Raw genomic sequence first — 22,693 nt, 5'->3', positions numbered from 1 at the left:
CTAATAAGATCATACCTTAGAGACTAGTTTGCTACAGAATCATGTAAGGCTTTTCGGAGAAACAGCTAAATATTTAGACGTTTCTCAGTGCAAGTAAACAGAGCCCTTATTCCTCTGGAGGTTGTCCAATCACCATCTCATTAGATGCAAAGATTCTGTGGATAAAGAACTTTTTTTTTTTTTTTTTTTGGTGCCCACATGATTGCAGCCCAGTTGTGGTTTTTAACGTGCCATTGATTGTTTCATCCAACTCCTTCCTTCTGCTCCAATGAAAGGGTCTGCCGTGGCTGTTTGCTTCCTTAAACACGGATTTTGAAAGCGCTCATGCTGTGTGAGCTCCAATCCTAGCATTAATGGACTGCTGGGTTCATTTCACTACACTCAAAAGCACAGAGTTTAAATCCCTCTCAATTCCATTTGAGGCACCAGAAGACTTTATCCTTCTCCACTAATGGTTCCAAGTTTACATCTAGATACTGGGGGTCAAGGACAGGAGAGGATTTAGAAATAACAGTGCATGACACTAGTCAATGCATTTGCCAAATTGGCAATTAGGTCCTGATGTGCGAGCAAAGCATTTCGTTCCTGTCTCTTTGATGCTCGTTCCCATTAAGAAGGGAACAGAGTCCGCAGAGGCCTTCAAACTTTTAAAGAAATATCTGCTGAAAATCATGCCTGATTTGTGACGTGAGCTCAGCGGCAGGGAAACATCCGGGATTATCCTGGTTCTTTCAGCCCCGGGAAAGAACCAGGCACATGGAAAGATTCTCCACTGGAGGAACTTAGTGGAAATCAAAAGGCGGAAAAGCAGCACTAAAAGCTCTGTGGGCACCCAGAATCAGATGTACTAGAAACCAGAGGCAAACGGCTCCTGGGGCCGCCCAGTCATCTTGAGGACGCCTGCTTTTTCAACCTCTGACCACCAGGTGGAAGCAAAAAATAAGAGGCGTGGAAGACAGACAGAACATTCTAGCCATCTCCCCTTACACTTGGAATGTTTTATTTTGACCTGAAATCCAGTGCGAGAGCTTCTCTTCATCTGACACCACTGTGGGACAGATGATGACCGCAATCTAAAATGAGGCTTGTCTCTATTGGGAAGGCGAAGAGCTGCCACGCTTTGGGCTCCAAGGGTTGTGAGCCAGGCTTTGTGTGGTTGCAGCGAACACAAGGTAAGATGTGCGTCAGTATCCTCTGTGTCCCATGAGCAGTTAGCCAAGGGGGTTATTCAGTGGGCTCAATGGGGGAAACTACTGCTAAGAGAGGTTTTAATTATGGACATCAGCACCTCAGAAAATGGCAAGTCCAAGCCCCACCTTTTACTACCTGGGGCACTTGAAGAAGTTCCCTAATCTGCAAAATGGGAACAATCCTGTCCTTTTCAAAGTGTTCCCACGCACCAGGCACAGAACACACGTTAACTGCTACTTCTCGGTACTGCCTTCCCCGGGGCTGTGCCACTGAGGAGTGCTGTGTTAGGCACAAGGAAGCAGGTTTTCTCGCAGGTCCCCAGAGGCAGTTCCTAGCTTGCAGAGGAGCCGGTCCGTATCCAGACTGGTTCTCTTCCCATCAGCCATGCCGCATCCCTCTGTCTCATTTTGCAGGGTGGTTCTGAGAGAAATGAAATTACTGGACCTTATCTGCCATGGTTCCTAAGTTCTAGTAGGTGCACACAGTAAGTTAGTTCTCATTGTTTTACTCGGTGTGGAAGTTCCTTCCCTGCTTCGGTGACCTGCCAGGGTTCAGACTCAGCGCAGGTGTGTGAGAATTGAAGTTATACCTTCTTTTTTTTTTTCCTTTAAGATTTATTGATTTATTTGAGAGAGAGCATGAGAAGGGGCAGGGGGAGGGTTGGACAGAGAGAATCTTCCAGCAGACTCCCTGCTGAGTGAGGAACTCCATCTCCCCACCCATGAGATCATGACTTGAGCAGAAACCAGTGGGACGTTTAACCAACTGAGCCACCCAGGCGCCCCGTGAAGCTATGCCTGTTTTTAATGTTTAGCTCCCTTGGAATTTTTAACTTCCCTCTAGGTGTTAGGCATACCTCTCTGTGCCAGAACTGACTTCTGTGTTTGCCTGCTTGGGCCTCAACCGTGCCTGAATTCTAAGTCCCTAAGAGCTGACCCTCAGTTTCCAAATTTCTACCCAAGCCAGTGTGGGCTCCTGTTAAGGCTCTCTCTTCTGGTGAAGGCTCTATTCTGTACACCACACACACTTAAAATGCCGTGAGAAGCCTGCCCACTATGACATGGGCTGTTCCCTGGCAGAACCCTCAGTGTCTACAAGCCACCTAATGGGTGGCCAGTAAAAGCTACCACATCACGGACGGCGTTAGTGTTCCCTTTGTTGACTTCACCCCAAGCCTCGTATGGTAGAAAGAGTGCGAAAGAGGTCTGCAGAGCAACCCTGACCACTTGTAGGGTTTCTAGTAATTTATACGTGCCCCCTAAGTGGCACATAGTCGTGAGTCAATACATACTTGTTCACTGAAATCAGTGACCAGGAGTTAGAAAACGTGCAAGTCTACTTCTAATCACACCCTCTAGTCTCTAATAATCCTTGTTCTGCCCACTTGGCCAAGAAAGTATATGTAAGTTATTAGCCACCTTATTTCCAGATAATAATAACTACTGTTTATTGAGCTCTAGCTCGAGTTGGGCACCTTACCTACATTATTTTACTTTGACTCCCACAGCCTGATCGGTTAGGGGCAGTTTTGTCATTCCCACTTCACAGATGAGAGCACTGAGGCTCAGGAAGGTATGTGTCGGCCTCGGGTCACCTAGCCAGGAAGGGGGAGCTCAGAATGGCTAGAGCTGTTGGAGTTCAAGGTGATGCGCACAGCTGTATTCCACCTTGCTTTCCAGCTGCTGAAGGGCAAATATGATGCTATAGTAATAAAACAATGCCCTACAGTGGGGGGCAGCTAAAAATGAACACTCCAAGTTCATTTCCAAATGATTCTGTCCTTCTAACTAGACTTGGTTTTAGAGTCTGTAAGCTTGGTGACATGTTTTTGGAATACAATGTGAGTGGTGTCCCCATCCTGGGACCCAGGTAGCCCTGGCTTACCAGAGCTACCGTGTGAACCCTGATTGGGCTCATTACCATTGCACTTCTGCAAGGCTGCAGAAAGCTCCCGGGGAGTTACTATTAACATCTTTATTAACCCGTCCTCCAATCTGTCAGTGAAATTCATTTAGATACGCAGCCTACTTTGATCTTCATTAATAGTTTCTTCTAGTGTCTACATTTATTTTTAGTTTTCTCATCTTTAATTTATTTGGTGACAGTTATTAGTTTTTATTGAGGAGGACGAGATGATCTTAAAGTAGTTAAGATTAGGAAAAATTGCAAATGAGGAAAAGCAGGTAAAAAAAAGATTTTTTTTTTTTTTAAGTAAAACCCTGCCCTATTCCTTTTCAGCTAAAGAAAAGGAGCCTTAAGATTCCAAACATCATGAAAATGGCTCTACCTGTAGGCCCCTCCCCCACGTTCATGGCCAGGGTCTTGTTCCACCCATCTCTGTAAGGCGTAAAGCAAGACCCACAAATAGCCTTTCTTGTGGTAAGTTTACCTTTTAAGGATAAAGTTTAATAAATTTATTTCACTTTTATTTTGTATCCAAGCATCAATCTTTCATTCATTTAACAAATATTTACGAATGCTAGGTGCTAGGGACTAGGAGATTAAAAAATAAATAAGACATCAAGGGGCACCTGGGTGGCTCAGTTGTTAAGCAACCAGAGTCTGGGATCGAGCCCCGCATCAGGTTCCCTGCTCAGCAGGAAGCCTGCTTCTCCCTCTCCCATTCCCCCTACTTGTGTGTTCCCTCTCTCACTGTGTCTCTCTCTGTCAAATAAATAAGTAAAATCTTGAAGACAAATAAATGAATAAGACATTGATACCTGCCCTCAAAAAATGCAGTCTGGAGGGGAAAACTATAAATAATACAACTTGTAAAGTATTATTATAGCAGCATCCCTTGGGGGCCTCTGGGAACACAAAGGAAAAAAGCCCCCTTAGTTTGGGGAATCTAGGGATTGTTTGAGAGAGACAGAGCTGGGTCTCAAATATGACTGAGTGGGCGTTCTCCAGGTGAGCAAGAGAGGAAAGACATTCCAGACAAAGGAACCTGACCCAAAGAAACAAGAAAGCAGGCTTATTTGACATTATACCAAGCAGGTAAATTGCTCAAGGAAGCTAGAATGTTAGCTTTGTGGTGGTCCATTGCTGGAGATTAACCTGCAAGCGTAGATGGGGACCAGATTGGGAAGTGCTTTGTAGTCAGCCAAGGATTTGGACTTTGACCAATAAGCAAAGAGAAGGCGTTGGATAATTTTTAACAGGGAAGTGATATGGCAGGATTTAAATTAAAAATTGCTTGAAATACTATATGTAGAATTAAACTGGCAGTGTATCCGAACCCAAGTCCATCTGCCCGATGCACAACACAGTCAATCCCTACACCAGCAGGTACGCAGCAAGGAGATCAGATGCAATGTGGCCATGATTGAGATTCTAGAAGGCAAATACTAAGTCTCAGCTAGAGCAGTGGTGACGGAGAAGGAACGGAGGGGGTAGCTCTAAAGAACATGTAAGTAGTAGAGTCAAGGGGAGGTTGTTAGTAATGGGATTCGAGTTGTGAGGGAGAAACCAATGGATCTCCAGTGGGTGATTGGGAGGTCCATTCACTGGCACAGGAAAGAAAGGGGGAAGGAACTGGGGGGAAAGTGGTGAGTATAGATTGGAACATTAGCAATCACAGTATCTATGGGACAGCTAAATGAACATATCTAAAAAGCAATCAGAAATACAAGCCCATGATTTTAAGAGTCCAGTGTAAAAATGCAAAATTGGAAGTAATCTGATTAAAGAGGTATTTGAAACTCCCGTGTGAATTCAGTTATCCAAGGGAGAATGAGAAGAGAAAGAAGACTAGGCTAGAACCCTGGGGCCCCAGTCCTAAAGGATCAGGCAGAGGGAAAGGGGTGTTTGGGGAATGAGAAGGAAGAGCCAGAGGGGCTGGAGAAGACCAGGAGATGACAGTAATCACAATACCATGAAAATCATATGGCCATAAGCTCGTCGGGGACAGGCAATACCATGCCTGCGTCAACGCAGTGCTGAGCACACTGAACGACCCTTAAATAGTGGTGGCAGCCATAGGGAAGTGGTAAATGATGTCACCTGATTCATCATGAAACACCATACACACCAAATGACATGATCAGGCTTTAGCTCGGGCCACCTGGCCCGTTCAGTCTGTAGAGTGCCTGACTCTTGATCTCAGGGTTGTGAGTTCGAGCCCCACGTTGGGTGTAGAGATTACGTCATAAACTCTTAAAAAAAAAAAAAAAAAGCTGTAGTTCAAACATCATTTGTGGGGGTGGACCGGACGTTAAACATGGTACTCCCCCAACCTCCCGCCCTGGGGGGAGGAGCGAGAGACTTCTGATTATGCTCGTTCCCTTTGCTTTCTCCACCCACCAGGAGCAAGGCTTGGCCTCCCCTTCCTTTGCAAAGACTATTACCTTAGCAAGAGGCTGCAGAGGCTGGAATCTTTTCTTAGAATCCACAGGAAGTTTTGAGGCAGGGTTAGAAAAGCTGCAAATGGGAGTTGGGGCGCCAGGTTCAAATGCCGAGGAGCATACTTCCTCAGAGCACCAGCTTTCCGCATCCTGATGATGACGGCCAAAAAGTCTACAGCCTAGGAAAGCACTGGAAGGGCCATGCTTAGGCTCCTTGAGTCAAAGACTAAGGGAGTCAGTGGCTGTGAGGGCGTGAATGTGGTTAAGGTGGGGGCGGGGGTAGTTAGGAGAAGAGCTACAGATTTTTGCAATGAGGTTTTAAAGTTACTGCTTGAGATAGTGAAATAAGGCTAACAACATTATCAACTATTTAAATGTATGGTATCTCAAGAATGCATTGTATTTGGGAAATTCCAGAGGTGTCGTTCAGTAGGCTGCATTATAAGATAACCTTAGGGGACTGTGGTAAGATTATAGAAACCAGAAAATGTTTTACCTTGAGCTAAGACTCAACAGGGTTCTGGTGATGGTTTATCAGTCACCCAGCAAATCTCTGTTGACTTGGATCTGTTGTAAACGAGCTTTCTTATTTCACTTATGAATTAGGACTTAGGGAAAAAGTTGGTGTTTTAGTATGGGAGCAACATTCTGCCCTCATTTTAATTTTATTTCATTTGGTTCGGAAATTACTATGTTCGGCTTTTTAAGTTTCCTTTTGCAACTTACTTCGCCATTCCTACTTCAAATTCCAATTGAATTCAAATGAGAACTCCTTTAAAAAGAAAGGCAGTAGGAGGAGACGGAGAAAAATTTGGTCTATGGGTTCACCATCATTTTTGGAAAGAGGAGGGAAATAAGCTACCCAGAGCCCTGTTCTTTTAGCGGCTCCTGAAGCCAGAGAAACAAACACCTCTTGAAATGGTGCTGTGCAAAATGCCTATCTGTCGATCATTCTCTCATTGATCGCTTGCAGTTTAACTACTGGGAAAAATCAATGGGAGAGAGGCAAGGTCATCCAGCATGAGGCTATCTGCATGTGAGTGGGAGGGTAGACCACAATCACGAACAGCAACCTGACTATGCCCTGGGCCCGTCAACCCCTCCATCTGCTCTAAGGTAGCTACAAAACACATGGGGGAAGAGAGTCAGGCACAGTCTGGCAATACCTGGAACCTCAAGTTCAATGTCATTACATTGCCTCCTGGGACAACTCGTCCAGGTCACCCTTTCATTGCAGAATTTCTGAGGACTGATCTTTCCCTTCTCATGCTTCCTCGTTCACCTCCTTGGAAACATAAGTTTGCAGATGCTACGTTCTGCAATTTTGATATATATTGAGTAGTTCTATTTTCACAACTAGCTTACTTGAGGCAACGAGCCTCAGAGAAGGGTGGGGGAATCACTGATGAGGGGTCGACCCCACCCTTCTTGCACACCAGCACCTTCAGCCTCATTGGGCACCACACCAGAAACATCTGGAGATTATGAAGAACAATAATAACCACAATGACAGCAATGCTGGGCTGTCCACAGGCGAACTGGATCAAACTCTGTGGGGTGAAGCCTGGGGTTCCTTTCAAGCCAGAACTTCTCCCAGGTGATGCTAACATGCAGCATGGCTTGAGAAACACTGAGTTAGACCCTGCTACCTCTCCAGGATGAGAGATGAAAAAAAGGAAAAGGACTAAGACGTACATTTGTTGAGCCCCTCCTCTATTGCCAAGTGCCTCATCTTTTCTCATCCTCCCAAGCAACTGGAAAGTTATTCCCATTTTATAGATTTGGAAACTTCTGCGTTACTAAACCAGAGACGTTAATTTCCCTCAAATCTCAGAGCTCACAAGTGGCAGAAGGGAGACAGCGAAGAAGCACACCTCGACCCACACTGAAGACTCAGGAGAAATCAGGTGGGGCGTGTAGGAACTAGGGCTTGGAGTGCATTAGAATTTCAGGGCCATGAAACGGCGAGTTATTGAAGGAGAAGCATCAGGCAGAAACACCTGAGAGGAGAGAGGAAAACGTGGTTCATCAGACCAGAGAAGAGGCAGAAAGAAAAGAGGCAAAGGGTGAGGGAATACTAACGTTACCCTTACCATCCTGATTCTAACACGAACTCGAAGGAGCAGGAACTATAATCATCCCTCTTTGTAGACGGGATGTGAGGCACTGAGGCTTCTGGGAGGTCAGACAACACCTCCCAGGTTACACAGCCGGTGAGCGCCACACTGCGTTCTCAAAGCCCAGCTCCAGAGTCCATACCATGTGCTTTCCATTGCCCATCATTTCTCAAAGGAAGGAACAGAAGGATAGGAATGATTTTGTTTGGTGCTCAGAGGCAGGCCCTTAACATTCATCATCTGACAAATCCCAATGAATTCAACGAATCACTTTGTCCTTGAGAGGCGAATATGACCTCCAGCGTGGGTTAAGGGAGCGGGCTGGTGATGGTTAAACCACCTTGCTGGAGGGTGCGGAGAAGCAGCTGCTGCAGTTGCAAACCCGAGGTGCTGTGTTTGAGCCCGGACTCAGCCAGTTCCAAATCCACGTTCTGCAAGAACAACGCGAAAGTTGGAAAGAGTTTTAAAATACCAAAGGCCCCCCAAAACACAGAGCAACAGGCTCTAGGAAGGGAAAAACAAAACATGGGAGAGCACGGAAATGGATTTCATTATGTTGACTGGAAATTGGTTTATGACTGAATGAGAAAATATTTTAATTTTGTTTGGCCAGGAAGGAACCGTAAACAGGCAGCAGAAAGTGGTTTGGAAATAAACATTCTAAACAGATACCAGATATTCTTACCTATCTTTACTGGTTATTTAAATTTAGGCACAATCGTCTAGAGGGAGGATGAAGAAGCTGTATATGCAAGCTCTTCCCTTGGCGCCCACGTGGGACTAGGAAACCGCCAGCAGAGAGGTTCTCATTTGATTACACCTGACCTTGAAAACTCCGCTGAAATCACTTTCTTTGATCACTCATTTCACGCTACAAGTCTTGGCACTATAAATTCTAGTTTTAATTGAACTTACTTTCAAAGTTACAAAATAATGTGTTTTTTTATTAAAAAATAAATTTAAGAAAATAAGCCTAGAAGTAAAGGGGTAAACCCCAGAACCATTATCACTATCAGACTGATAGTCTTCCAGCTCTTTTTTTTTTTAATGTATATACAGACAGGAATACACCAGTATTATCAAAATCTTTTTTTTGCCCAACTACGATTACATTCTTGGTTGGATAAACCAGATAAATAAATTATCTATCCTATTCCTATAGGAATAAGAGATCCTGGAAGAAGAGATCTTTTAAAGACAAAACACATTTCAGGCCCAAGAAAAGTGTAAAGCATACATATAATTTTATATACATATAATTTTATTTTATTTTATTTTCATGCATGTATTTTAAATGCAAATTAAAATAATCTCTTCTTGATTTAGAGCAGGAAATAGAGGACTCTGATAAGGAACATCATCTTATAACCCTAGAGCTCCCCTTGTCACCCTTACATAGAATAAGCACTCAGTTAGTACTTCTTGAATGAATGAGAAATTGTCCCTTTTTATGGTAGTTTTATTTTGGGTTAAATAGTGTCAATACTAAGAATAATAGAAACAAACACATTCACATGTAAACGTTGTAAAGAGTGTCGCAAAGGAAATGACCAATCTTATCATCATCTATTTTGGATTATTCAAGCCAGAATTCACTTCCATTTTTACTGCGAGTGACATATAAAATTAGCCCCATTCCTTTTTCACCATGTTGAGCCTTTGAGACAGCCCCACCGCTCATCACCTGACTCTTCACGCCTGTTGTGTGCGCACATGCGTGCTTTGTTCTCCAATGAATTGTGGCTCTGCAAGTGGGGGGAGTCTCTGTTGGTTTCTTTCATAGTCTCCCCGGCGCTTGGTACACATTCGGCGCACAGTAGGTGTTCAATAGATGTGTTTTGACTTGAGTGAATCTCGTGACTGTGTGAGTTTGCTAGGGCTGCCATGACAAAGGACCACACAGTCTGAGTGGCTTACGCCACAGAAATTTGTTGTCTCACGGGGCTGGAGGCTAGATGCCTCTGAAGTTGAGGAATTGGCAGGATTGTTCCCTTCTGAGAGGGCCCTGAGGGAAGCGTCTGTTCCGGGCCTCTCTCCTTGGCTTGTGGGCGACTGTCTTCTCCTCAGGTCCTTTTGTGTCATTTCTCTCATACGTGTGTGTCTCTGTGTTCAAATCTTCCCTTTTTTTAAGAAGACACCAGTCACAGTGGTTTAGGGCCCACACCTATGACCTCATCTTAACTAATTACAACTGCAATGACCTAATTCCGTATAAGGTCAGATTCTGAGGTACCTTGATGTATCAGTTTTAGGGGGACGCAATTCAACCCATAATAGTGACCTTCCACAGAATCATGAAAATTCAATGTGTTCACTCTGCCCACCTGAAGCCTGAACTCTTCTTTGCTCAAGCTGAGAAGAACGAGCAGAATTTTGACAATATTTTGGCAGTGGGATTTTAGGGTTGTTTCTGGTTTCTAACGTGTCTGTGTATGCTTTCCAGAATGGTTCCCACTGCCGAAGCCTCGACGCCTTCAGATTGTCTGGGACAGGTAAGCACCACCTGGGAAAGCCTCTCTTTCAAGCAGGGCCTCAGTCTCCTGACCCTCAGTCCACCAAACACGCAGCCCGTGAGCACCTGATCTCTGGAGGCCGACAGGGCCCAGAAGATGCCTCCAGGAGAGCCAGCCACCTGTGAGTGTGTCTGTTTTTCTCTATGAACCACTTTACTTTCAGTGAGTTTGGTCATTAAAATTGTTTTGTGCCCCTCGACCATGTCCGAGGCCCTGAGAATGAGGGAATGTTGGCCTGCAAGAAAACCTAGTGGGTTTATTATTCTCCGACACAGAGAAACCAAATAACGTCATTGAGTGGCTATTGGAGGGGGGGCCAAGTTGATTCATGGAGGTCATGCTTTCCCAGGCCCTCTCCACGCAGTCTCGGCTCAGACCAGGGCAGACTTTTATTACCAGCTTTCAACAAATCCCTAGTTTCTTTTACAAAGTAAAACAGATAATAGAGACATTCCCGGAATAGTTAGCTAACTAAGCCGTGCCAGGCAACCTCAGGGCTAAGAAGAACTCAGTGTTTTCGGACAATGACCAATTACAATAACCAGTATTATTTGATCTGAGAGTAATTAGCCGAGGCTCTGTTCTTTTTGCTTCAGTGAGGAGGCAAAAAGGGCAGTGAGGAAAACGTCAGAGACAGGGGAAACAGCTCAAATGTCAAAGAAAAACACACTCACGCAGGTGGGGAGAGGGGAAGAGATCCTAACTGAATGTTTGAACATCGTTCTTCCCTGAAAATGTGGTAGGGTTTAAACCAACTGAATTTTATTTGACTTTTTTCATGCTTACTGTTCCTGTGCTAAAAAAAAAAAAAAAAAAAAAGCCTCCATGTAGAGAGGTCAGAACATAGAGCTGCAGGCTACCGAGGACCTCTTGTTGGGAGGGACAGGTCTCCTCGGCAGGGCTCTGCTCATGTCTTCAAGCTCACCGTGTCGCCTGAAACCCCTCCTGGTTTCGGAGACAGGTTCCCTGGAACCAGAGCGGCTATTTACCCTTTCATGCAAGATGAGCGAACTTTCTCTTGTCGGCAGAGTCAGGCTCCCCATCCCCCCTCTAGAGACGTTTGGATTTTAGCACCGCTCCAGGACTTTCTTCCATTTCACTATTGGTTTCCAAAATAAACGGTGACTCCAAACCTGCTAACCACATTACTACCCTGCGCGGCTGCTGTGGACACTGCTGCATGGGCCGAAGAAAATGCCAGAGCCTCCTGCCATGGCTACACCAGCCCTTCCTCCTGGGCTGAGCAGGACTTGGATTCCCTGAGTATCCATCCCTCTGCCTTCTCCGACCACACACAAGACCCACCACCTCTGCCCATTGCCTCATCCAGGCTCAACCTTTGCTTTATCTCAAGCTTCTGGTTTCTCTTTGCTCACATCTTCAAACCAAGGAGAATGTCTAGGGACGTGCCACCTGATACAGTGGCCACTAGCCACATGTAGCTCTCTAAATTTAAGTGATTAAAATTAAACTTTAAACTTAGTTGCTCGGCTGCACTAGTCTCATTTCAAGGTTCCAACAGCCAATGTGAGTAGTGGTTAACGTATCAGATGGGGCAGAACCAGCGCATTTGCATCGTCATGGAAGGTTCTGTTGGGCAACACTGGTCTAGATGATCCCGCGAGAAAATTCTTGGCTCTGAGAAGGACTTGGGGGCTCAACCAAGGCTAGATGGAATGTTCGTGATGCATTATTTCATTTATTCCTCGCAAATCAAAGTCCCGGTTGCAAGAGGTGGAAACCGAAGTTCTAAGAAGTGGCACAACCTGGCCACGGTCACCAGACTCAGGAAGGCAGAGCCCAGACCCATCTGGTACACAGGTCTCTGTGACTTTGTCCACCGAGTCGGGTGGCAAGTGTGATGGGTAAAGAGGAGCGGAGGTAGCCCCGGCTTTCCTACAGGATTTCTGCAAGGTGCAGAAGAAGCGTGTGCGGGCCATGACTACAGCCCAGGGCGCTCCCTGGGGTTGGATGGTGACCCTACAGACAAGGGCCTAGGAAGCGCACACCCGCTTGTCAGATTGATTGGAAGATAACAGCTTCTTTGATGTTGTTTCTTCCCAGGGTTGGATATAGTTCTCATTGTGGGTGCCTGCTTCACCACGTCCTGAACTGGCAGCATTAAAAAAGGACCCCCTCTCCTGGAACAACAACAGAAAGGTCATTATTGGGAAAAAAAACAAAACAACAACAACACGCTATTTGAATAATGCCTGCAGCTCAGTTAAGAGCATTGTGCCAATATTAATTGCTTGCCTTTGATCATTTGACTACAGTTCTGTAGAATGCTAACACTAGGGGAAGCTGGTAAACACATAACTCTGGGGACGACTCGTGCAATTCTTCTGCAAACCTGAAATTACTTCCAAATAAAAACCAATTGAAAAATGGAAAAAAAAAAAATAGTGCCCACTCTATCCCTGCCCTTTTCCTCTCTCTATAGATCCAGGGGAAAACAACAAAGAACCCAGGTGAGCTGACAATGACCGGCCTTGCTCTGTAGATAGGTAACACCCTTGCCCTGGAAAGGTGAATGGCGGTAACCAGCGCTGTGGAGAATTTTATACTCAGAGCCAGCCTGGGCTGGGAAATCAAGGTCATTGCCTCGGGCCCTGGAGAACCACCAGGTTTTCAATGTGCCCTGTGATGGCCAGTGTATAGAGCGTCACACAACCACAGAGCCTGATCTTCCTTTTGTTTTATTGTTTGTGTTTCTATTCTGGACTTCCAGAAATAAGTGCCAGTGTCCTCACACCCAGCACTTCCTGCCCGATTGATTTACCATTTTAATCCTTTCTGCAACTTTTACAAGCGAGGTCTGTGACAATTCAGGTCTGCTGGAACCAATTTGTTTTCTGCGACACAGAGACAGGAACTCTCCCAGACTGCTGGTGGAAGTGGGAATTGGTACAACTAGCTCGTATTCTTAATCAGAAACTTCAACGTGTTGTACGGTCCTCAACCCGGGGATTTCGTTTCTCAGGACTCATACCTAGGAAATCATTGCGCAGGCGCACAAAGATTCCCCATCGAGGATGTCACAGCATGATTTTAATGGTAGCCTCTCACCTCTCGCCCCCAACAAAAAGGACACAACTCAGATAAAGGTCTGGCTATGGGGGCGCCTGGGCGGCTCACTGGCTTGGAGCCTCTGCCTTCAGCTCAGGTCATGGTCTCAGGGTTCTGGGATTGAGCCCCGCGTCGGGCTCTCTGGTCGGGCTCTCTGCTCAGCGGGGAGCCTGCCTCCTCCTCTCTCTTTCTCTCTCTCTCTGCCTGCTTTGCCTGCTTGTGATCTCTCTCTCTCTCTCTGTGTGTCAAATAAGTAAAAATCTTTAAAAAAAAAAAAAAGAAAAGGTCTGGCTATGAAAATTATGGAATGCCCACATAACAGAATGCCAGCCAGCTATTAATATAATATCCTAGAAGGCTATTCAAAGGCCTGGGAAGATGATGGAGATCCTCAAGTGGGAAAAGTAGGTTATAACAGCAGGTAGAGTATGATCTCCCTTTCTTTGTAAGACAAAAAAATAATACCCACTTAAAAATAAAGGACTAAAGAAGAAAAACTGAACATCAAAACAATAGTGACCATCTTTGAGTAAAAGGGGTTATCTCAGAATGATGGGATGGTTTTAATTCTCTTTCTCTGCATTTTCTAAGTATTCTACAATAAATATGTATTATGTTGGGAATGGAACGCTTCTTGGTTCTAGAAATGTTATTAGAAGGAGGGGTTCCTCAGAGGATATTTTTGTCTTTAATAACAGACGCTCATTAATTGGGTAGGTGGGTTCTCCTAATCCTGCCAAGATGCTCCTGGTGTGTTTGGTATTTAACATCACAAGCCTAACACATAATATTTTTTCGGTTTTTTTTTCAAAATTTTATTTAAATTCTAGTTAGTCAGCATATAGCTTAATATTGGTTTCAGGAGTAGAATTCAGTAAGTGTTTCATCACTTACATACAACACCCAGTGCTCATCATAACCAGTGCCCTCCTTAATACCCATCACTCATCTGTCCATCCCCCACCCACCTCCCTCCATCAACCCTCAGTTTGTCCTCTACCATTAAGAATCTCTTATGGTTTCTTTCCCTCTAACACATAATATTGATTAACATGTAGCCTATGTGAAAAGGCACTGGTGGGCAAATTAACATTTGTTAATGTCACCTTTCATGCCAATTTTCATTTCCAAAGTAATTATAACGAGTGAAGAATCGCCCTAACAAGAGTTAGAGGAGGTGGCAAATTATAGAAATGTGATGATAAAGGCAGTGGGCTGTAAGCAAGAGTGTAGATGGCAGAAAGAAGCAGAACTATACAAACATGGAAGTCAATTAGCATCTGTGCTCAAAGAAGCAACATTTGTATTCCCAGGGCTCTTGTCTCAGCTCCCAAATGAGAGTGCAATGTGCCAGTCACAAGGTAGAGATCATCAGGACTCTTGGCCAGAATGGGTGGTCCCACTGTAAGTGCTGCTGGTAAAGGCTCGTATTCAGGAGGGCACAGACTTGGTTTATACAGGGAAGACCAACATGCACTTGGCCCACGGGAGGAAGGAGCTGGAGAAATGGGTGGTAGCCATCATAGCATAGGGGCCATGAGCCTGGAACAGAATGCAGGCACCACTAAAAACCTTGACACACTCTTGAGGGAAGGGTTGGGTTAGTTGAAAAGGAAAGTCCTAAAAAAGAAGCCTTCATATTGCTGATCAGTATCTGCTCGCCTTTCTTTCGTTTGGTGGTGATGGCCAGTTCTTTATATATGAGTCCCCACTACCCATGTAAGAAGTTCCATCAGCCCTTCCTGGCTTCTCCAGCCACCCAACACAACCACAGTCTAAATACAAAGAGTATGCATGCCATGCTAACTCAAGTTCAAAATAGGTCCCCTGGCCTTCCTTGTCCAATGAGATTGAAGCTCCTAAGCCTTGCCTATAGAGCAGTTCTGTAACGATTCCATTATTATGGGCCAATGGGTAGGAGTATGTGGATAGAACCAACCATTGATTGGGGTGGGATTGTGGAGGCGAAAGCTGCTGGATGCATCACTACCGCCCACCATCAACACCTACCCACCCATCCACCCCCTGGAGTTTCATGGAGCGGGTTCAGGGCATGATTTTGGCACACATTTCACCTCACCCCCTATAGCAACGGTGCACTAGATAAAATTTTTTTTTGCAAGATTTTCCTTGAATGTCCCTCCAGATTGGTACTAGACCCTAGTGATCTATACCACCTTCCCCATTCCAAAGCCCCCTTCATTGGCCCTGAAAACCTGCGTCTGGGGAGGGCACCCTGGAGGGACCAAATGCCTTCTGGCCTTTTCTCAGGCCGCAAGCTAATGAGCAGGCCTCCACCCCATGTTCCCTTCTCTTTTAACTAGCCTGGAAATTGGCAAGGACTGGGCATTTGCAAATTTTCCTCCATCTTAAGTCTATGAAGCAATGACTGCTGAGTTTGAAGGTAAAGTTATCTGTTTGTACAAAGAGTTGTATGTCGTGGGAATCAAATATCCGAAATTCTCTTAGGTAAATCTTATGCAAATATTAGGCCACTTACATCTCTGGGCCAGGATTTGCAGCATCACCATGTCATGGTACCCGGGAAGGGAAAGGGTATCAGTTCTTTGTCCATTTAAGTTGGTATGCACATTCGACATTAAATAAGCCCATTTATTTTTGCTTAATTGGAGATTTGCCTGGCCAGGCAACCTAATTCTGAATGTCAGACATCAGTCCTGCGGTTAATTGCCTCCTGCACAGTTTTGGTCTCATGGATCAGCAAAGACTTTCAAACATTATAAGTAAATAAGAAAATTAAGGCTCAAAAGTCCTGCAGGATCAGCCCCTGCCACCCTCCCAGCTTCATACCTGTCCCCTCTCTCCCTTGGTCCCAGGCCAGCCAACTGGCCTTTCTTCGTCTTCTTAAACTCACTCTTCTCCCCTCATCCCCTGGGTCTCTACCAGGCTCATACATGCCTCTCCCCTGCCCTAATTCCTCAGCTCTCAGCTCAAGTGCTTCTTTCTCAGGGAAGCTTTCCCTGACCAGCTCTTCCCAGTCTAAGTCAGATATCTGGGCCTTCTCTGCACAGGTGTTTATGTATATCTATGATAACTTGCTTAGTGTCCGACTCCTCCCCTAGACTAAGCTGCCAGAAGACAGAATCTTTCCTGTATCTTCCAGAGCCAGCCACCTACTAGCACATAGTAGATGCTCAACTAATAGATTTGCTCGTCTCCAAATTTACAATGCAAAACAAGTCCACTTGAGGATTTGTCCTTACTGTAATCTGGGCACTTGAAGAGTTATCTCTCTGGACATAAAAAGAGTTATCTCTTCCTATGCTCCATCTCAGGGGAACCAAGAGAGCGTCTTAGATAATACCCTGGGGGCTGAGCTTCAGAAACACTGGGAGTAAGTGTGTTTTACACCCAAGATTCACCCTCCAAAATTACCTCTAATCTTCCCTCCCCTCCAGGAAGCTATGCTTGCAGTCCTTGCAATATACCCAACTGGGCTTTTCTGCTTGGGGGGCACCATCCCACAAAGCAGCATCCTTAATTACACATTTCTGCTTCTATAATTCTATTTCTGGGTCCTTTATGTATATATACATGGTACCCGGACCCCATGGCAGGGGCAGGGGGGCAGCGGTGGAGGCTGAATGAGAGAGCACACCGAGGTTGGGTAAACTTTCCAGTGGGTCGGTTATTTTTCCACGTGCCATCAACTTGGCTGATCTCAGGAAAACGCTACTTGAAATGTTCTCTTAGCCATCTCCTTTTCTCTCCTTTTCTTCTTTCTCCCTTTGTTTTTCAGAAGGGAGGCCTTTGGAGAAACTCTTTTTCTCTTCCACTTTTCCAGGTTGGGCAGGGTTCCAGAAGCTGAGGACCTGGCCTCCCAAATGCTGAGAGGCTTTCCTAGAGACCGTGTCTCGGCCCAGGAAGCCCTGGTTCATGAGTATTTCAGTTCCCTGCCATCTCAGCTGCACCGGCTTCCCGATGGTGAGTGACGGAGCCGCCACGTGCCTCTGTGTATGTGTGCGTGCGTGTGTGTGTGTGTGTGTGTGTGTGTATACACGCACGCATGTAAGTCTCAGTGTCTAAATGTTTTCTCCAAGTACTGGGGAATCACAGTATTTGCAACCGGAAATGAGCTTAGGGATTGAGTTACCAGGGAGAGAAGCAACAGGGGACCCAATCTTGCCTGGGTTTTCTACGAGAGTCTCTAAAACTCAAAAGCCCTGGTGGGTTGAGGTGACACAGACCTCCTTGTGACGATCCGAACATTTCACATAGACGCTCTTAGTAATTGGATGAGATGAAAGTTGCCACTGACTTGTTTCTTTTCCCTAGCATCTGCCAGGAGAAGCAAAACCAAAGTTTGCCACTACCCCCTTCTCTCTGTAGAGAGTAAGATGATAGGTGACATGGAGATGTCACAAGAGGAGAGCTGGCCTGTCTTGATTGGTAATTTGATGCTGCTGAAGGAAGTGCCCGGTGGGGCGCTGGTGGGGAAGGGTGCTGGGAGGAGGGGCACATCCTCCCAGGCCAGACGGCTCACGGGGGAAACACAAGTTACCCTGAAATCTGCCTTGCTGCCCGGGGCCTGAAGTCATCCTCTAAATCTGAAATCTGCTGAGGGATCATGTGGCTGGAACTCTCCTCATGTTTCTCGGAATGTGGCCAGGAAGGGCAAGGCAAAGGATGTGGGCAGTGTGGTCATGGTCTGGCTGTTTTGGGGGAGACCATCTTTAGGTGGGGTTTCTTTGGAAACAATCATCATGCAACTGAAAACAACCTTTAGAAGCCCTAGGCAGAAGGGGAAAAAAGCTAATAAGGAAGGTGTAGGGGCTCGGCCTGGGAAGAGGGACCTGGCGTGGTGTGTGTGGTGACAATGAGGACAGAGGACAGAGCTGCTGTCCCAGAGGCGTAGACATTCAGTCTAGCCAAAGCCTCCGGGGTCTGTGAATGTGGCTCCGCTGTATCTAGGACATTGTCCTGTCCCAGCCCAAAGCTCTGAGTTTGGGACTTCTTAAGGCATTTTATTATTAAAATGAGTTATTTCGGATCTCCAAAAATAACCATAATCATACAACGGGGGTTAATGTCTTACTTAACCCTGTAGGAAGAGTGAGTCATCAGGATTTATGAAGTTGCCATTAAGTGTCAAGAACATATTAAGTGCTATAAAGATTGAGGGAAAAAAGAGGCTTGTCCTTGACCTCAAGGATCCTATAGCGTGGGAGGAAAAGGGGGTGAGGAAGAGGAAACAGGGCACCCTTGTATACATATTAGCACAAATCATATCTAAACAGCTGAAGTCTGTGCATAATAAGCTACAGATGCTGAGAGAATATGTGTGTGCTAAAGGCAGTTCCTTGGAGGAACTAGAATCACGCAAATGAGAGAGTTTGGACTGGAGGTGATTCTGGAGTGGAATTTGGAAGGAGGGAGGGGCACTGTGTGGCATATGGTGGAACAGAAAACACTCCGGGCCACCTCCACTACTTACTCCCTTTCCAATACCCAACTCCCTCTGTACCCCCCATCCTCTCCCCTGTTCCCACTCTAAGCCCCCAGATCCCCCTTCAGCTTTCTTCTCTTGGGCCTGGGACTTCGAACTAGCCCTTCAGGCAGAAACACACATTCAGGAGCGTGCACGTGCGCACACACTCACGCTTTCGCACTCTTACTCACGCTCCCTTCTCTCCACTTAATGAAACTTCCGTCATGGGCCCTCCTCTGGCATCTCTTTTTCTACGTACTGAGAACCGCCGCGGCCCTTCAAAACGTCCGAGGCTCGAGCTTTTACCTGATAGAAAGTGATTAGCCAGAAACAGCCACTGTCCAAAGTGATGTGTTGTTAGAAACTTGGGTTTTGTTCTTCCTGGCCATCTGAAGCAGAGCCACCGACAGAGGGGCTCTGCAGTGCCTGAGTGTGTGAGTGTGTGAGTGTGTGTGTGTGTGAGATAGAGAGAGAGAGAGAACGCACGTGCGGGGCTAAGAGAGAGACCCATCTGTACTTCTCCTCTGTACACCCAGCCACAGAGCCCAAATCTACTTTGACGCTTTTAGAAAAATGAAAAGATGGAACCTTGCAGGAGCCTGCCTGCGCTGGGGGGGAGCTGAGGAGTGCTCACAGCAGGAGGGAAGTTGACTTTTCTTTATACATACGGGGGTTTTTCCATGCAGAGTTTAAATTATGCCTGATAAAAGGAGTTTCGTGGATGTTTCAGTTCTTTCAAATTCTCCTGGCTTCCTCCCAATTAAGTGAGGTTTGTCAAAGCCACGGGGCTCTGCCGCGGCTGCCTCCGCCGACAAGCACTTCCTGCAGCGACATCTGCAGTCCCCGAGGGAGAAGATGAAAGGGCCGGCGCCAAGAGACCGGGAAGGGGGCGGCGGGACTGGGTGTGTGCGGGTGTGCGCGCCTGCGTATGTGTGTGCCTGCGGGAGGGGGGCCCAAAACAGGCTTAGAGACAGACCGACAGACAGGACGTGGGACAAGCAGACAGGGAAAGCAAAGCTATCAGGAAAATCGGAGAGAGAGACAGGGGAGCACTGCGGGGGCTGGATGGCACCTTGCACCTTGACAACGGTGCGCTCCGGGCTCTCACCGAGGACCATCTACTGAGGGTCGCACTGCCTTGGCCCAGCGGTGCCAGCCTGCTCTGTCATTGCCCGCGGCAATTAGCCTTTATGAAGAGCCTCCTTTGCAGACAGAGAGCACCAGACAGTTATCATGGTTCCCAGCCTGCAGGGACCCAGAATCCCCGTCTCGGTGGTAGGCTGCCCTGGGCGTAAGAATCACACAAAAATAAGACCCGCTCTTGTGCGTGGTTTGTAAAGAGAGTCTCCCTGCCGCAATTATGCAGGAAATTTTGCTCTCTGGTGGCGTTTCAGTATGGAAGCATTTAGGGGCTTCTACCTATATCATTTCATTATTCTGGTTTTATTAGGTTGCAGGAGAACAGAGTTGTCACTTTAAAATATATTCTGTTTCCCCTTTGATCTGGGAGATGCCAGCTCTTATTGTCTACCCTCTGAAGAAGACAATCTAAGCCTGAAACCTGTGGCTGCGAAATATGTGTGGATTGGAGGGACAGCCTCCTTCCCAGTGGAAGAGTGGCAGAAAGATTCCCCACAACGTGCAAGAACCGATCCCATCGAGCCGTGTCTGTTTCGCCAAAGCTGAGACTTTCCCCCAGATTGTGGCCCTAAGCGCATGGCCAGAGGAAAGCTGGGGGTTACTCGCCACGAAAATTCAAACTTCGGGGTTTCCAAGATTGGTTCCCTTTTGGAGCACGCTCTTAAGTGGAGAAGCATGAATATTAGAACAGCAAGCATGTGGGAACTTCCGCCAAGCTCTGACATGTTCCCTTACTGACTCTCTTCGAACACCTGAAGAAACATTTGTCGATGGAGAAATTATTGGTCGTCTCTCTCAAAACACACCCAACAGCAAGCTAATTGCTTCCGCAGATGGCCAGGGGGATGGTCTCCACTCTCGGTCACCGGCTCGCAGCCACCCTTCTGGTCCTCGTGGCTGAACCAGAAACGCAGAATGTCAGCTGGGGCAGCAAGGACCTAAAATTAGGTCCTTGGCAACCTCTAATCTTAGCTGCAGGTTCAGCTTCTTCATTTAATTCCCTTTGCCCTCAGCATGAACTTGGGCCCTGGGAAAGGAACACCGTGTAATGATTTGGGGGTGGGGGGAGTAGAAAATTATTAAGCTGCCCTTTCTAGAAACTGGCTCCACTCTGTTCCTGCAAGGAGACTTCCAAATGTTACCCTTGGAAAGTTAAGACTGATTTTGGAAGCTAGCCAGTTTGAACCACAGACACTGATCCACAAAAGTTTTTTTTGGGGGGGGGGGGTGTTTTGTTTTGTTTTGTTTTTTCTTTTTTTCTTTTAATCTGGGGTAGTAAATGCCACGTGATTTAAGAGTCTGGTCCTTAAGCCCTGGTCCTTGATCGTCAGGACATCAAAGGCTATCTCTCTCTGTGGGTTGGTCCCATTTTGCTTTCCAAATCCCAGACTTGAGTCTCTCCCATTCATTCCTGGACTAAATCCCCCTTCTCCTTTAAAACAGGTTTCAGCATCTTAGGGGGAAAAAAAAAATCCTAAGACTTGAAAGCTTACAATTGTTTCACAAGTAATTTTGCAAAAACAACTTACCAGAGTCTTTCTCATCATCAAATGCTTTCTTACTGCAGGCATGAAAGGCATGGCAATGACCTCTCCCACATCTCACACCACCCTAGTGTCTATACTCTGGAAGTTCTTCAGCACGCCTTGTCCATATTGCCCCATTAACATCTGAGTAATTTTTTGTTTTGCTCCAATAAAAGAATTTCAGGCCTTCTTTTAATTATCTCTTTACTATATTTGAGGTTCCCTTGATATCACTTTCCAAAGCTCACTTTCTCGAGGCTGAATTCCTTTGACTTTGCTTCCCCCCCAATACAGATTCCGTTTCTCTCACTCTTTAGTCCTGTTTGTTTCATTATTCTATTCTGAACCCGTTCCAATTATTTTACTTATCTCTGAGGCTCTGGACCCACATAGACTCAGATGTCTAGCATAGTGGGAGAATTCTGTTCCAGTTCATTCATTAAGTATTTACTGAGGGTCATTAGTATGATATTGAGTGATACAAAAATGAATTAGTCATACAGTCTGTCCTCAAAGAGCTTATAGTCCTTAAGGAAATGGGGCAAGTATATAAAGAGCCACAGTTCAAGTGTGAAGTGCTTTGGGCATTCGAGGGAGGGGAGATTAAATTCAGCTCTGGGGAACCAGATGGCCTCGTGAGTGGGCCTTCAAAGATTATTGGGGTCTGGATGGTTAGGGAGGAAGGACATTCAGGGAGAGGAATGTCCTCTTCTTCTTAATACCATCTAACATCATAGTGAAGTTGTCCTCTTTTTAATAATAGTGGCACAATCCTGACTCATATCATGGTTTTTACTCCTTATTGTACAGCTTCTTGAACAATTTAAATATTCTTTTTTTTTTTTAAGTAAACTTTACCCCCGACATGGGGCTCAAACACACAACCCCAAGATCGAGAGTCATGCTCCACAGACTAAGCCAGCCATGTGATGCAATTTAAACATTCTTTACCACATATTAGTGAAATTTAGTTTCATTCTTTGTATGCTAATGATTTCAAATCTATCCTGTTCTCGCCTTTTTTGTCTATTCAAAATTTAACCAGAATATTCTGTCATTCTCGAGGCCAAGTTTCAGGGGATGGGAGGGAAGGGAGATTCTAAGGCAGGCATCTCTATTCTGCCTTTAGGCATTTGTAACCTAATTCAGACCACCGTCTCTGACCTTTTAAATCCTCCATGATTCAGTACTTAAGCAGCACAGTAAGAAACAAGAAGTTGGGATGAGTCCTCCATAACACAATTCCTTACCTTCCAAGAAGATATCCTCAAGGGATTCCAGGACTTTAGCAAAGATCCTGGAAAGTGTTAGAGGGAAAAGTTAGAAACCCTTTGAGTGGGAGAGG

The 22,693-nt window shown here is 45.9% G+C and overlaps 1 protein-coding gene across 2 annotated transcripts in view; it reads left to right on the top strand.

Moving 5' to 3' along the window:
- The window catches only part of CDK15 (cyclin dependent kinase 15), an 80,298-nt gene that overhangs the window by 49,701 nt on the left and 7,904 nt on the right, over positions 1-22,693 (top strand). Inside the window, exons 11-12 of one of the 2 annotated variants that reach the window (XM_032860065.1) lie at positions 10,095-10,143; positions 17,039-17,178. In XM_032860065.1, coding sequence (XP_032715956.1) covers positions 10,095-10,143; positions 17,039-17,178 — 189 coding nt within the window. Of the gene's footprint in view, positions 1-10,094; positions 10,144-12,607; positions 12,656-17,038; positions 17,179-22,693 lie in introns of those variants that run through there. The other variant, XM_032860066.1, reaches the window with a different exon arrangement.

Source organism: Lontra canadensis, unplaced genomic scaffold, assembly GCF_010015895.1.
Source record: "Lontra canadensis isolate GAN:19392208 unplaced genomic scaffold, GSC_riverotter_1.0 scaffold18, whole genome shotgun sequence".
Taxonomy (NCBI): Eukaryota; Metazoa; Chordata; class Mammalia; order Carnivora; family Mustelidae; genus Lontra; species Lontra canadensis.
The sequence above is the reverse complement of the archived record's forward strand: the minus strand, read 5'-3'. Positions and strand labels throughout refer to the sequence as shown.